The 16978-nt window shown below is 41.7% G+C and overlaps 1 protein-coding gene across 1 annotated transcript; it reads left to right on the forward strand.

Moving 5' to 3' along the window:
• Nucleotides 1-4155: 4155 nt before the first annotated feature.
• On the forward strand, nt 4156-9381 carry sfrp2 (secreted frizzled-related protein 2; the record flags this gene model as incomplete). Its single annotated transcript, XM_080722751.1, has 4 exons — nt 4156-4296; nt 4928-5306; nt 8436-8516; nt 9074-9381. 4 exons carry the CDS (start codon nt 4156-4158, stop codon nt 9379-9381), a joined length of 909 nt encoding a protein of 302 aa, XP_080578877.1.
• Between the last annotated feature and the right edge of the window lie 7597 nt (nt 9382-16978).

A 16978-nucleotide genomic window follows, 5' to 3' on the forward strand; every position in this document is an offset into this window, starting at 1 on the left:
GGAATTGAATCCAGGCACTTGCTTACAGCCACTCTCTGACTGAACGGCAAAGTATATAAATATGCGAATATGAGCTTAGAACTGATTTGGCCTAATTTTCCTTCATTGGGGAGGCCATTAGGGGTTCTGATTCTCTGTCTGGTTCCAACCTTCCTTAAATACATTCTTGAACAGCCCTGCGGGCTAACATTACACGCCAAGGAAAATTAATTACACAAACATTAAGCCACATCAACGTGAGATTGAAATATCCACTCATATTTTCTCTCTGAGGGAAGGGCATAACCTCAGCGCTGAGAGAAACCATTTGGCTGTCTGTCCACCAGACGTGTGTGTGTGTGTGTGTGTGTGTGTGTGTGTGTGTGTGTGTGTGTGTGTGTGTGTGTGTGTGTGTGTGTGTGTGTGTGTGTGTGTGCGCGCGCGTGCGCATGTGCGTGCGTGCGCATGTGCGTGCGTGTGGCGTGTGCGTGTGTGCTCTTGTATTACTATACTTGTGAGTGCCAGATGTCCCCAAACGTATTATAGAATTTGAGAAATGACGACTAGGATTAGACTTTTGGAGGTCAGTTTCAGGGGCTGGGTTCATGCCTGGTTTATACATAGTATAGCCTATAAACACACCATGTTGTGCACTGAACATTGATGATCTACAAGCACACGACGCGACGCAGCGGGATCGTGTTGTGAGCTTGTAGATCTGCAACTTTCGGTGCATGTATACGACGCTGGCACGCAACTATAACTCAGACTTTATGGTTTGGGTTAAAAACGTCCTGTTGATGTCCTCACAATGTGTATAGAAATATGACGACTATCGGGCGTATAAACCTTGTGTTTTCATACTAGCTCATACTTTTCAGGATTCAAATAAAAAAATATATTAAAAATAGCAGACGCACAAGCTAAAAATGCGGCGTGAATTCGACCTTGCAGATCTGCTACTTTTGATGCTTTATGATCAAGTAGGGCGTTAATTTACGACACGAAAAAGTTCTAACACAAAAAGTATATCGTCGTTGTCGGGTGGAAACCTTGTATGTCCAAAACCTTTTTTTTTTGTATTTATCATTTTTTAAGATATTTAGACTAGTGAAAACAGGCGATCTACAAGCTTGTAGATCAGCTGTTTTCACTACTTGTGTGCTGCTGTGGCCTTGTATGATGAAGCAGTGATTTGCGAAAAAAAAATCAAATTTGAAACTTGGAGATACAAGGTTTCTGCCCGTCAGTGACGATATAAAGAATATGGAAATAGGAGGTTTATGTCCGACAACAGCGAGCATCACACGCGTGTGTACGTGTGTGTGTGCATGCATGCATGCATGTATGCGTGCGTGAGCGTGCGTGGAGCTCGGAGATAGGATCCAGGGCTTGCAATGCTAGATTTAGTTTCAGCCCATGGGTCCTGTGAATGGAGGCCTGCTCCGCCCCCCCAGGGACCCGCCGTATTTCACCATGTGCTCCATGAACCTGCGAGAGCAACCCGGTGCTTTTCACTTCCCCTAATGATGATAAATTGATGCACGAATGAATTGAGTGAATGCCCTCTTTTCAGAGCGCTTTCAAAACTACTTAACCGGGCCGCCGGAGTCTCCAAAAGAATAACTTGTAGGTGGGGGTGGGGGGGTTCATTTTCATTGATATATGTCTGTTGTTTTGGGCGCGCGGCAGTCAAAACGAGCCCAGGAGATCAATTATATATCAGGAAGACGGCGAGCGAGAGAGACGAGAGACCGAAGAAAAATGCTAAGCCGTTTTGTTATGGTTTCCATAAGCACCGGTGCAGCGATGAGTGGTATAGACCAGAGAAAAATGGAGCATTGTTTCACTAATTTTTTTTTAGTTCCAAAAATATAACTTTAATAATATTTTTATTTTTTATGGGGGAAAGTTCAGAAGAATAAAAAGTGTTTTTCTTCCAATAAGTTTGACCTACAGGCTCTAGAAGAGGTCCGGACTCTATAAGAAATATAGTAAGGCTGGGCAATACATCGAAAGATTATCAATATCGAGGTATCAACATGCGAGGTATACATATCAACGAAGACGGCTTGAAATGAAGTATTGGTGTATGTGTCAAATTAATTAACAGACACACTGTGCATGCACGTAGCACATGCAAAAAAGAAGTCCATCTGTAACCAGGTGTGGTTATTTCAATAAAACCATGCATTGTTGTGAAATGGAAATAAGGCATCTGGTTTAGGCAGGCAGTGGACCTAAAGCAGAAAAACATTAAAAAACTAATATAATGCAATTGTTTTTACTAATATCATGAGTAATATCGATATTGAGGTATTCAACAACGTTATCGAATATCAAAGGTTTTACTAATATCGCCCAGCCTCACCGGGGGGTCAAACATGAATTGATCTCTTAAAGGACCTCATCATTAAAATGTGGTACCATTTTTGTCCACTCAGTCTGTGTCACATTGGTGAGCTGTCGACAGTTCAGAAACCAGCCTACCAATGACATCATCGGTAGGGATTTCAAGCCAATAGAAAGTACAGCCTTCCTCCTCCTGGAAAGCTGGCGTGCTGAAATAGAAGCCATCGTTGTTGCATTCGCTGGTTTACATTTATATTTGTGAAAAAGTAAAATATAACTATTTCTAAATATAAATCTTGTAAATCTTGTTTGAAATGGTCAAACCTGAAACCAATCACCATAGGCAGGTTTCTGAACTGTCCACAGAACTCTGAAACACCGACTGAGAAGACAAAAATCTGGTACTATATTTTTACGACCGTAGGTTGTATTTACTATGAAAACCTGCAGCTCATGGGCGTCAGTCAGTCAGTCAGTCAGTCAGTCAGTCAGTCAGTCACACCTCTTTTCATGCTCCATATATCACCATTAACTAAGAATTAATTTGCAAGTGTTACTCACGTCACTGCAACCACACTTGCAAATTAATTCTGTCCTTGTCCAGTAATATCCATAATGTTTGTATGGTGATACAGTAACAGTAGGCCTGTGTTATAAACGTAGACTTACCAAAGTCGTTCTTGCAGAGGTTGTCCACGATGTCCACGTCTCACACCCTGGGCACTGAAACACAATAAACCAGGTGTTAACCAACAAGTACAGACTTTTTTTGTTTGCCATACAAGATGTGGCATGCGTTCTGAGCTTGTAGATCTGCTGTTTTCGAATTGTATTAATTTATTCAACATTTATTGTCCTATAATGAACACGACCACTGCTAAGGATGCAAGATTCAACAACTCTATCGGGTGGAAACCTCACATGACCAAAACTATAACTTTCCAGGATTCAAAAGTAGCAAAAGGTAGCAGATCTACAAGCCCATATATGGAGATCCCTGATGTCATCAACATTAAGTCCATATCTGGGAATGGCCATATATGGACATATTGTGTCCATCTCTGTTGTTTCAGCACGGTTGCTTCTCGCCCTTAGGGCGTCTTACTGGTAATAATGATGAGAATTGGTGAGCCATTTACATTATGATGATAGCTTGCAAATAGTGAAGTGGTCCTTTAATGGAAAAATAAAATAGTGAGGGGGGGAGAGGCATCAGAATGTTAAACAATGTGACATGTTCAACAATGTGAAAATAGCAGATCTACAAGCTCACAACGCCTCGCAACATGAGGCGTTGTGAGCTTGTAGATCGGCTATTTTCACAATTTCAGCCTCTATTAGACCATTTGACTAATGTATAATTTGTAATTTTAGATGTATTAAAAAGTCCTCAAATTAGTGGGCAGATACCCTCTATACACTTAAACTTTATGTTGGTTTGTTCACTGTTGAGGGAGAAAACAAAACAATGTTTCACATTAAGTTGATCATCTGGGGACCCCCCCACATATTTGGGGACCCCCTAGGGGTCCCGACCCACAGGTTGAGAACCACAGTGTACTGAATGGGTTATTATTATGAAGAGGGTCTTCCTACAGACTCCTCCCTAACGTGTGTGGAAGCAAAATCAGTGGAACAGCCAGAGTTAGAGACACAGTCACTCTGGCTACCAGCCTCTCTGCAGCAACAGGCACTGACTGACTAACTGACTGACTGACTGACAACCCATAGGTGCCCTGCATCACATTCTCATCATAGGACCACTTTAATAGACCAATACAACCCCAAATACATCCTATAATCATCTCTCATCTCACCTTCAACATGCGGGGCGAGTTCCTCCTCACAGCGACCTGCTGGGTGCTGCACGTAACGACGCTTTTACCCTCCGTGACAGAAGCCATCCACGGACTGTACAACTTCGGCCAGCCGGAGCTGTTCTACAACAAGAAGAGCAACTGCAAGGTAGGGACGATGATTGATGGGAGCACGGGACGATCATCGATTCGTTATTATCGTTTTTATATCGTGGGAGAATTATCATTAAATTATCCTCCGTCATGCACTGGGATCAATTAATCTTTTTCAATTCAATGTACCACTTTTAAACCCTCTATAATTGGCCAAATGGATCTGGATATAACTAGGCTACTTATAGCCTACAGTTTTTTTTTTTTTTTTTTTTCTTTTCACTCTCTACCAAATCTCTTAGCCAAAAAAATAGCCGATCTACCAGCTCACAATGTGTCTCGGTTGCCGAGCTTGTAGATCTGCTATATGTTGGCAAATGTTCTGGATAATTTAATGTTGGGGGATAGTTTGATTATTGCAATAATATTGTTAATCGCACTTTCTTTGGTCACAATAATGTAAAATTGATTGTCATATCGTCCCATTCCCATATCCCTACTGTCTGCAAGCTCATCCCGGCCAACATATCTGCTATTTTTTGGCAGATGTTCTGCCCCATGCAGGAGCAGGATAATGGATGTTATTGGAGATATTTTGATTATTGCGATAACATCATAAATCGTAATTTCTTTGGTCACAATATAATCGTGACATTTTTCATATCCCCATCCCTGCTACAATCAAGCCCATCCCGGCCAACCTGCTGCTCTGCCATGACATCGAGTACACGGAGATGCGCCTCCCCAACCTGCTGGGCCACGAGACGATGAGCGAGGCGCTGCAGCAGGCCTCCTCCTGGATCCCCCTGGTGCAGAAGCAGTGCCACCCCGACACCCGCAAGTTCCTGTGCTCGCTGTTCGCCCCGGTGTGCCTGACGGACCTGGACGAGCCCATCCAGCCGTGCCGCTCGCTGTGCGAGGCCGTGCAGCGCGGCTGCGCGCCGGTCATGAACGCCTTCGGCTTCCCCTGGCCCGACATGCTGGACTGCGGCCGCTTCCCCCCGGACAACGACCTGTGCATCCCCCCCGCGGGGCAGGACAACCTGGTGCCCGTTACTCAGGAGGGTAAGGAGGGGGGGCAGGGCCAGGGGCGTCACACCAAATTCTGGGCCCTGGGTACAAGGATTCACTTTCACTGTGGGCCCCCCATGAATGTTAACTATTGAAAAATAGCAGATATACAAGCTCACAGCGCGGCACCGAGTGCCGCGCTGCAAGCTTGTAGATCTGCTATTTTTGAAAAAAATTGAAAATGTGTGCAAGTCAACCCATGTTTCCATGTCAGTGATGCTCAAACTTTTTCATGTGAAGGACCCCCAAAATGATATGAATTTGACCACGGACCCCCATCTCAAAATATTTAGTTCCAGGGACTACCCCGGAAGCAAAATTTGAGTTACAAATTTTCGCTTAAAAAATACATATTCAAAGATTTGCACACATTTTCACGACTTTTTCAAAAATAGCAGATCTACAAGCTGCGCTGTGAGCTTGTATATCTGCTATTTTTCAATAGCTAAAGTTACTAGGGCCCCTCCACCTTGGGCCCTGGTAACTCAGTCCCACTTTCCTTTACCCCTAGTGACGCCCCTGCATGGTGGAAGTAATAGCCCGATTTTATTTTATTTTATTTATCAGGCTGAGTATAATGATTACCAAGAATCCAACAATGCAGATATACTAACAGTAAACGTCCTGTATTTACAAATGGACTTAAATTAAAACTTAAAATGTGTAGCAACAAAAACAAATTAAAAGTAAAAAGAAAAAAAATCTACAACAAGAAAAGGCAGATCTATACGTTTTTCGAATTGATTGATTGATTGACTGACTGATTGATTGCTTGCTTGAAGACTTTATAGAAGTTTGCATAGGAAAAGGTACAGTTTCATGATGGTACAGTTCACTGGTACAAGGTCAACTAAAAGGAGATCCTAGTAAGCACTTGGCTTATTTTGCACAGGATATAACATTCGCATATAACATTGAATGACAGACGGATAGAACACTGTACTATGCAGTAGATAGGCAGAGAAAAAAACAGTGCCGAAAAATATGTACAGTAGATATTTACAATAGAAGGGTCAGGGGGAGGGTAAAGCTGGGCTAGGTTTGTTTTGACCAATTACAAGCGGCTGCCACCTGTAAGTGTTTTTTCAGGGCGAATAGACCATACGTTTTCAAGTAACCGTGGGTGGAGCCTATTTTGTTCTCTGAGATGTAGGCTACTGTACATAGATAGCCTACTGTATGGTGGAGTAGAGTGGTAGCCTGGTGAAAGCTGGAAAAATAAAATCACACCCGTGTGAAGTGGAGCTGTGTGTGTGTGTGTGTGTGTGTGTGTGTGTGTGTGTGTGTGTGTGTGTGTGTGTGTGTGTGTGTGTGTGTGTGTGTGGATCATGTGTACCGATTTTTGTGACATTTGAAGAAAATATGTAGGAAAAGGAGCAAAAAGTGTGTTTTGGAGAAAATTCAAGATGGCGGAAAATCTATCATGGCGCAAATGGGCGTGGCCTATATGGGGAGATGCGTCATGAGTCAAGGAATCCAGGGAAAAAATATTTTTGATTTTCCGACCTACGGTTCAAGAGTTACAGGCCAAAACGTAAAGTGGGGTGTTATGGCGCCACCATGCGGCCAAATGACACAATTATTTTTTATTTAATCCTTGAAATCATTATGAACCTCCTCTCCAAGTCTTGAAACTCTAGCCCCTATGGTTTGCGAGAGACAAATAATTGAATGTGAGTTTTTGCGATTCCCATTATAAGTCAATGGGGAAAATTAATTCACTAATAAATTAATATCAATTAAACTATTGAACCTTTCTCTTAGCAAGTTACTAGCCCACGATTCCCGAGTAAGCCGGTCAATTTGACATATGGCGCGAGTGTGTGGTGGCAAAACTGTGGGACTAGTAGCGTGCCGAAGTTTAGGAAGTTCAGGCTACATACAGACACACAGACAGACACACAGACAGACAGACAGACCCACACGGCCACGTATAGGGAGCCTGTGCTTCACACAGCTCCAAAAATGGGTAAAGTAGGCTAGGCTACTACCCAACCAGTGGTGTGTTCTAGACCTTTTTTGAGGGCATACTATAATCTATGATCTGCGGCTATTCGTGTGGCCAGGGCAGACGCCAGTGCATAATGCCTATCAAATACGCTACTTTAAAGGTTCACGAGGGCATACGCTATTCATATTTTTATTTCCGACAGCAGAAGCCGTATAAGTGCGCTACAGGTAGAACACAGCACTGTACCCAACACTATCTCAACATTTTACTCAAGCACAGTACTTGAGTGACCTTGTAGCCTTACTTTTTTTCCCTCACTGCTTTCCATCCAAAACCAGACTGGTACAATTTATAAAAAAAGAAAAAAAAAAGAAAAAAAAAAGAAAACATACCTTAGACTTGAATGAATCAACAAGCCACATTAGTGACCAAGCCTGTCGACTGATCTGCACTTCATTATGCAAAAATAAATTACAGATTAAACATTTACATCAATGCATACATCAGCTCACGACTCATTGCAATGAGAGCTGTGAAGTAAAAGTACCTCAAAATTGTACTTACGTAGGCCTAACAGTACTTGAGTAAAACCACTGACTGGGACGAGTCAATAGCACGTCTACACAGTTAGAGCAGTTAGTGTCGGTTACAATGCATTGGGCTTGACTTGTCAATTACGTACGTATTGAATACAGTCAAATATCGGGTTATGCAAAGTGCAATTAAGTAGAACAATACAATCATTATGTATAGGGCAGAAACCTCTTATCTCCATGTACTAACATTTTGTGTTTTTTCATAAATTAACAGCCTACTTGATTATACTACAGCTTCACTCAAAATGATCAAAAGTAGCAGATCTGAAAGCTCGAAACGTGGCACGAAACGACGCGTTTCGAGCTTGTAGATCTGCTACTTTTTGCTACTTTGGAATCCTGGAAAGTAACAGTTTTGGTCATATGAGGTTTCTACCCGACAGAGACGTTGTATAGCCTTGCATCCTTAGCAGTGGTCATGATCATTATAGGAAAATAAATGTCAAATAAATGAATACAATTCGAAACAGCAGATTTATGAGCTCAGAGCGCATGCAGAAGAAGCCACAGGATAGCTTGTATGGCAAAATAAAAAGTCTATAGTTGTTGGTTAACACCTGGTTTCTTGTGTTTCAGTGCCCAGGGTGTGCGACGCCTGTAAGGAGACGGATGAAAATGACAATGAAATCGTGGACAACCTCTGCAAGAACGACTTTGGTAAGTCTACATTTATATAACACACCACCATGCAAACGTTATGGATATCACTGGATAGAAATGGGCATCAACTGAAACTTCTCAGTCAGATCAGTGTTTTTGCTGCAAAAATCACGTCATTTTGAGACCAGACACAGCATATGGGAACCAATGACCACCAGAGCCAGTCTGATATACTGTGCGTTTGGCAGATATTAACGTACATTTTTTTATTTTTCAACTACATCAGTATTGGCAATTATGTGGCCACGTTCAGATTTGTAACCACTTTCAACCTGACTTCCTTATTGTGCATGTCACTGTAGATGAAAATGTACCAGAAAATTTTGCAGATCTACAGATGATCTACAGTAGCCTATATATGCTTTTGAACTTTATTTTTGTTCTTTTGGGCAAAATGTGGGTAAAAATAATTATCAGTAATCCGATATGCTCTAGGACTCTCCAAAATCAGCATTGAACCCAAAACTCGGACGCTGCTGTCCACAATTCATCCATGTAAAATCATCTTTGTTTACGTTCTCATCTCACCTCCCATCTCTGTCCATCCCGTCCAGCTCTGAAGATCAAGGTCAAGGAGATCTCCTACATCAACGGTGACACCAAGATCGTCCCAGAGACCAAGAGCAAGACCATCTACAAGCTGAACGGCGTGACGGAGCGCGACCTGCGCCGCACCGTGCTGTGGCTGAAGGACGGCCTGCAGTGCGTCTGCGAGGAGATGAACGACATCAACGCCGCCTACCTGGTCATGGGCCAGAAGATGGACGACGGACACCTGGTCATCACCTCGCTGAAACGCTGGCAACGCGGCCAGCGCGAGTTCAAGAGGATCTCCCGGAGCATCCGTAAGCTGCAGTGCTAAGAGACCGAGGGAGGGAGGGAGAGAGAGAGAGAGAGAGAGAGAGAGAGAGAGAGAGAGTTAGAGAGAGAGAGTTAGAGAGAGATAGAGCGCTTTGTCCATTCACCCTCCCCTTCCGTCCGTCCATTCATTGATCCCGTTCGTCGCTTTCATGGTCATGAAACTATCTATTGGCTGCGTACCGAAACATTACTCATATCTCATTGTGGTTGTGGAGGTATACTACACAGTAAAATCCTGGGTGTTTTCTAACAGTGAGAGGGTTCAAAATCGACCACAGGCTCATTAGATCATCTCTCAAGGGGTTTTGACTGTGTTGTTTAGAAAACAGCAACATCAGGGGCTAATTATGATTTTATGAATACGATTTTTGTTTCTAGTTCAGTAGGTTGTCTACTCACCAGAGCCTCCTTCCCAAGACTCACTGTGATCAATGTGCCTCCCATTGACTCAAGCTATTCTCCTTCTAACTTCCATTCTGCCGTTGGGAGATATAATCACACTAAGCAGCAGCTATACAGGCCAGGCCTGGTGTTTGCCGAAATTTGACTCCCTGACGGAATCCCACTCCCCCCTTCCTTCACGACCCCGTCACCCCTACCCACCTATGGTACTCTGTTAGCCCCCACATAGCACCCAGTAGCTCCCTATGGCGCTCCTCGGTAGCACTGCTAAAGTCCTCCACTAGCTCCACACTGCTAAAGTCCTCCACTAGCTCTCCACACTGCTAAAGTCCTCCACTAGCTCCACACTGCTAAAGTCCTCCACTAGCTCTCCACACTGACCTCCAGCCACCCAGCCACCTCTACCCACCTACCGTGCACCCTCGCCCCGCTACACTCCTCTCCACCACCAGGACGCTGGGGGACTGGAGACCCTCCAGTATATGAGTGGGCAAAGGGGGTAGTAGGATTCTGTCAGATTTGCCACTCTTCTACCCGCCTACGAGTGGGCAAAGGGGAGTCGAAATCACAACTCTTGGCACAAACTTTCAGACTGTCCATCAACAGAAAATGTTTCTGGTCTTTTCCACTACATTGGTATTTTATTAACAGTGTGGGAACAGTACAGAGGTACGATTTTACAACGATTGTTAAAAGGATAACTCAAAACCAGACGGGTACAATTTACACAAAAAAAAGCAAAAAAGCCCTTATAGGAACAGACGAAAAAAGAAACCCAAAGTTTTTATGTACAGATCCTGGTCAGTAAATAGGCAATATTTGTATCCAATACATAGCCAGTTCTACTATAGCTAGATATACATGGACAGATAGTTAGGTGTATGTCGATGTGTGAATTTGTGAGACCTGATGTGTGCCTGGTGACATCCAGAGACAAAACTATGTGATTTGTGTGTGCGTGTGCGTGTGTGTGTGTGTGCGCGCGCGCGCGTGGGTGTTCGTGTGAGTTTATTATTTTTGCCTTCCCCCTTTTCTCTAGCAAAACGAGAGATAGCTGGCTATATTCTCTGCCTGTTCAACATTATGTCTGAGATGTTGTTGGTCATTATTTTTTTATATACTTGAGCCTCAATACTGCACTGTATAACGTTACTTTTCTACCCCCACAGTGTAATAAATGGAATATTTTTCTAGTTCAGACTTTTTAATATTTCCCTTTTAACATTGCTTATATTATTTTGGGTCTGCAACTTTTTTACCATGTTGATGTCATAGCTGTCGGGCAGAAACCTTGACATATCAATATTTCTTGTATTTTTTTCCTTCCATAAATGAATGCTCTTAAGTCGTCATGCAAGAAGAGTGTTGAAAGTAGTGAAAATAGCTAGTCTACATCATTGTGAGCTTGTAGATCTTCTATTTTCACTATTTTTGAATGTATTTTTTAGGTGAAAGTGGTTAAGCGAGTCTTTGGTTTGTATAGATATCGAAGCAATGCAAAGTGTTAACTTGATTGATTGAATACTGTATTAACTGTTTGCAAAAACATGCACAGGTCTGCCAAAATGATTTTAAACCCAAGAAAGCACTATATGGCTTGTTTCCATTGTGGTCCTTTGTAGGCTACTCAATTCATCGAAAAATTTACACGTAACGAAAGCTTGTGACCACATCAGATGATATATTGGACATCAAAGGTTCCTCCCCGACACTGACGATTATATTTCCTGATTTCATTTTTCAACGTACCTTATTTCACCTGCTTTGAACTATAGTTTTAACGAAGAGCAACAGAATTGTATATTAGGGCTGATAAAAGATTTTTTTTGTCAAAGTGCAAAGACTTGGAAAAAATGCAGATATTCCCACTGGTGTGTATGTGTGTATTGTAAAGTATTAATTTGCAACAATACTCTGTAAATATATCAAATAAATGGGTGTTATTATGCTTTGTACATAGTAGTCTTCAGAGATAAATGTTCACGGTTTGTAGACATAATTCAATTTAGCTCTGTAAGCCAGTGGTTCTCAAAGTGGCGTCCGGGGACCCCCAGGGGTCCTTGAGGGGGGTTACAGGGGGTCCCCAGGGAAATGTGTTAATACAGCATCACAATCGTGTTAACCCACTTTGTATGTTGGCTATTCAAAAATAGCAGATATACAAGCACTGAAGCTTGGTGCGTATCACTTTGTGCCGTGCTGCGAGCTTGTACATCTGCTATTTAAAAACATTTTTGAAAAATGTTGAGTATTGAATAATTTAACACACATCTTCTGTTCTGGGGGTCCCTGGAACAAAGTATTTTCACATGGGGGTCCGTGAACAAAATACATATCATTTTGGGATGAAAAAGAATGAGAACCACTTCTGTACAACCTGAAACTTACAGGCAATAAACTCAGATTTATGTTCATGTTCGTTCACCAGGTAAAATAAATGACCTACACATTTACAACAATGTCTGTGAGCATAAACCTATACTTCACCAATAGCTGAGTTATCCATCATGTTCTTATAGTGATTATGCTATGGATTATTTTGGCTATTAATCAAATAATAGAAAACAGCAGATCTACAAGTTGTGGCGGTGTAGGCTATGTGACTGTGAGCTTGTAGGTTGGCTATTTTGACTACATTTGAAATATAATATATTTCAAATGTAGGCATATATATTTGTTTTTACTTTTCAAATGACGTGGCCAAAATATTGATAGATAAGCCTATTAATCAATTATTTTATTAAATTATAGATGATTATTCTCTATAATCTATTAGTTTGTTGAACTGTTGCACTTGCACTCCCAAATACCAAATTCAACTGGCCCCAAGTCATTGATGAAGTAACTTGGGACAGTTAATATTAGAAAGCGATAAATGATCAAATAGCGCCATCTAGTGGACTGTCTGGTCGTGATATGAAATGTTGGAGTTTTCTGAGGGCAGTGTTTGAAGCTGATTTCCACTTGTTTTCCAATACACGGAGATTCCACTGGTGGACATGCACGGGTTTCTCTGAAAACCAGACTATAAAGAATATACATCAGTATAGGCCCATATTGTGGGGGGCTTTCAAAAAACATCCCAGTGCATGGAATCATTCTACAATAATAATGTGGATTATAAAGACTTCTCTAATGGAAAATACATTCAGGCAGGCCTAGTAGCATAGACACACATTACATGATGCAACTGACCTGATAGGCTATTGATGTTTAACTAAATGTAACAACTATTTAACACATATCAACTAATTTAACTTGATATCTTCTGCATAGTAGGCCTACTGTGTTTTATTTGTCTGTCATTCAATGTTATATGAGTTCAAAAAGGACCCCAGTTGCAAACAAGCCCAAAAGCTTTTTGAGGTGTTTATCCTTTTAGTTGACCCTGTACCAGTGAACTGTTACTGTACTGTCATGGAACTGTACCTTTTCATTTGCAAACTTCTAGTAGCCTTCAATCAATCAATCAATCAATCAATCAATCAATCAATCAATCAATCAATCAATCAATCAATCAATCAATCACAGTAGCCTAACTGTGTCATGTAAATAACAGATCCAGACTCCACATGTGGAATGGGTGTTAAATTCGTCTTAACATCAAACTCCAACAGATGCAAGTGTCTTAAGAAATTAGAATCCATTATAATTAGAATTTTACACAATATGTATTATTTCCCGTGAACTCAACTGGCATAGATATAGGCCAGATTGAAAGTATGTGTTAGTTGTCCACCAGGTGGAGCTGTAATCCCTTCCTTTGGTGATGCTGCTAATGATCCAAAGATGAAATAAAGATTGAATCAAAGCAGAATGTCCCTCATACGTCCTATGGCTCATCACACTGGTGCACACTGGTTCTCAACGTCTGGTCCGGGTACCACCGGCGGTCCAAATCAACCGATACCAATACTTGAATTCAGACTTCTACTTGTAACAGAGTAGCCTATGTCTAAATTCCAGTAGTGATACTTTTAGTCAAGTGAAAACCCACTGAACATAGAATACCCCTCATTATTGTTCTATGGCAGCCTAATAGTAGAAAATCCCTCACAGTGCACTTATCTTGTGGGTAGTAGGCTACAATAGCCCTCATATTGTCCAATGGGACTGAGGACTGAGTTACTAGGGCCCAATGTGGAGGGGCCTTAATTATTATTGAAAAATAGCATATACAAGCTCACATCTTTTAGATCTATTTTGGAAAAGTTGTGAAAATGTGTACATAAATTAGGGTGACCATATTCTGAAAATCCAAAAAGAGGACACTCTACCCGGCATATATATATATATATATATATATATATATATATATATATATAAATAAATATATAAAAAAAATTGGGGGAAAAATTATATATATATATATATATATATATATATATATATATATTTTTTCCCCCCATTTTTTTTTCTATTACTAGTTTACCGCTCAATTATGCCCTATACCACTAATAGCCTATTATGTATTCAATTTTGAGGGGGTTCCAATTGGACCCTTTACAAATCTAGAGATCCACTGATAAAGTATGCCTTTTGGCTCCTGTATGAACGTTCAGCTTTGTAACTAAATAAAAGAGAGGTAGCCCATTATTCAAACCGCCGTATCTTCTGCTTTACAAGGTTGTAGAAAAGATTCTGTCAAAATAGTTAGCAGAAGAGCTCTCACCTCGCACAGACTGTCTTGTAAGCTACTTTGCAGTGTTATGGGCTTGAAGCAGAACTTTTATAATTGTAAATGCCTAAATGGACACAGAAGACTACCAGCTTTGCTGACAGAACGCTCTGCTTCTCAATGTTGGTCACTCGCACTTTTTGTGCATTTCAAAAGTGATTGAAAGCCGCGGTCGTCGCGAGCACCTTCGCCTCGCCGATACGCATCCGTAGAGCCGTCTCCCGTCATTTTTAGACCAGGATTGAGGGAATAGCAGGCAAGATTCCTTCACCAATGTAAACACAGTTGCTGAGGGAGTGAGCATTAATAGCGTTTGCAGTTCGTTTGGCTCTGCGCTGCGCGAACTGCTGCAGAGCTCTGCTCTGCTCTGCCTCTGATCTGAAAGCGATACAGGCTGAGGGAGGGAGGGATGATCGCAGGCAGAGAGTAGTATGAATAATACACGTTCCGGGGTTAGCGCCTCTCACAGTGTGTTTCCAAAAGAACCATTGAACGTGCATTGTAAATGTCCGTGCTTAAACTGTGATATGCGCGAAACCCCGGACATTTGAAGGAATTTATAAAACCCCCCCGGACCGGCCGGACAGCCCCCTAAAAGAGGACATGTCCGGGCAAAAGAGGACGTATGGTCACCCTACATAAATCTTTGAATATAACGGTATGTAGCCTATTTTTAAGCGAACATTTGTAAATCAAATTTTGCTTCTTGGGGGTCCCTGGAACTAAATCTTTTGAGATGGGAAAATAGAAGATCTACAAGCTCAGTGTCAGTATATCTGCTATTTTTCAATAGTCAAAGCACAAAATAATGCGTAATAATGCATTCCAAGTCTAAATGGGTTCAACCCCTTCCCCCTATGAAGAACATCCATGGGGGGCCCGCAGTGAATCCTTGTACCCAGGGCCCAGAATTTGATGCGACAGTGGACAATATGAGGGTGTAGCCTAGCTCTGGTCCATCGCTTTCACCTCCCGCATTGCTCCCGGTGAATGCGGGAGGTGAAAGCGGTGGACCAGAGCTAGGTGTAGCCCAGGGGTGCTGCGACACCCCTGGGCTACACCCTCATATTGTCCAATGGCTCATATGAACATCCCTCATGAATATTTATCTCATGGCTCATATAGGTTAGAATACCTCTCATTCTTGTCCCATGGGTCATATCATTGTAGAATATCCCTCATACTTATCTTGTGGGTCATATAATAGTAGGCTACACCCTCATATAATTGCCCAATGGCTCATATGAATATCCCTCTCATGAATATTTATCTCATGGCTCATAGTTAGAATATTCCTCATTTTTGTCCTATGGGTCATATAATGGGTGTGATTTCCTCCACAGTGACACACAGAGTAGCAGGCTATGTTATTTCCCACCTCGGACGATTGCGCAATTTACGCAAACAGGCCAGGGAGGAACATGATGCTACTTTACTTACAGGAAGGATATTTGGCTCATTAAGGAATTACAACATTTAGAAAAGAACACACAGCTAATGTAGCCTAGTTTTAAAACCATTTCACAATCTCCTTCTTGGAAGGACAAGAACGAAAACCCCAAAATTAAATCAGTCAGTAGTCTAGACTATAGGCCTATTAGAACAAGTTGTTGGAACATTGTTCCACTTCTTTAGTATCGCTACTATTATTGAACAACATTTGCATGATAATGATCACAGATATAATGGCTGAAAACGGGCAGAGTGTGGAATCATGAAAGACAAGGTTCAAATCTATTAAACTCCCCAGTTTGTTTAGATCCCATTGCCTGGAGGTCCAGCCGCGCTGTTATTGGCTAATCGGTTGTCAAGTGGCGACAAAGTCAGACTAAGGCGTTATTAATAATAACCCATTAAAGCATTGATAACACATTCATAACACGCTAATGTGTTGATGTTATTTAATTTTCTGATGTTTTAATCTTTACTTTATTTTACACACACACACACACACACACACACACACACACACACACACACACACACACACACACACACACACACACACCCTCTTTATAATGTGTTGATATGCAAGTAAAATAATTAAAATAAATAATAATTAATAATAATAAATACTTTTATCTATTTGTTTGGGGGGAAATCTATAAAATAATAAGTAGCCTAATAATAATAATGACGATAACAATAACAAAGTGGTTATTACGTTAACACTTTTTTTTTAGATTCAATTTACAAATCTAGTTCATGCATTCTCAATCTCATGTGACTGTAGTGCAATGGTTGCCGTGGCAACCCCCTCCCTCCCTCCTTCAACCAATGACAGCGCCGCCGTCCCCCCGGGCAGTGGGACGGTTGCCGGTGTCAGTTGTTACCATAGAGTATATATAAAAGGGTTGTTACACAGTAGAAAAAATTCCGCGTAACTTTGGGGAAGTCCCCGCGCTGTGAGGAAACCCCCGGACTTGTGTGAAAAACTACATGATTTATGCGACCCTGCCTCCACTGCTGATCAGCACTTCCACTCAGCAGGGAGCCTGTACAGACACACAGAGCATAT

Source organism: Nannobrachium achirus (assembly GCF_963921795.1).
Source record: "Nannobrachium achirus genome assembly, chromosome: 3".
Classification (NCBI taxonomy): Eukaryota; Metazoa; Chordata; class Actinopteri; order Myctophiformes; family Myctophidae; genus Nannobrachium; species Nannobrachium achirus.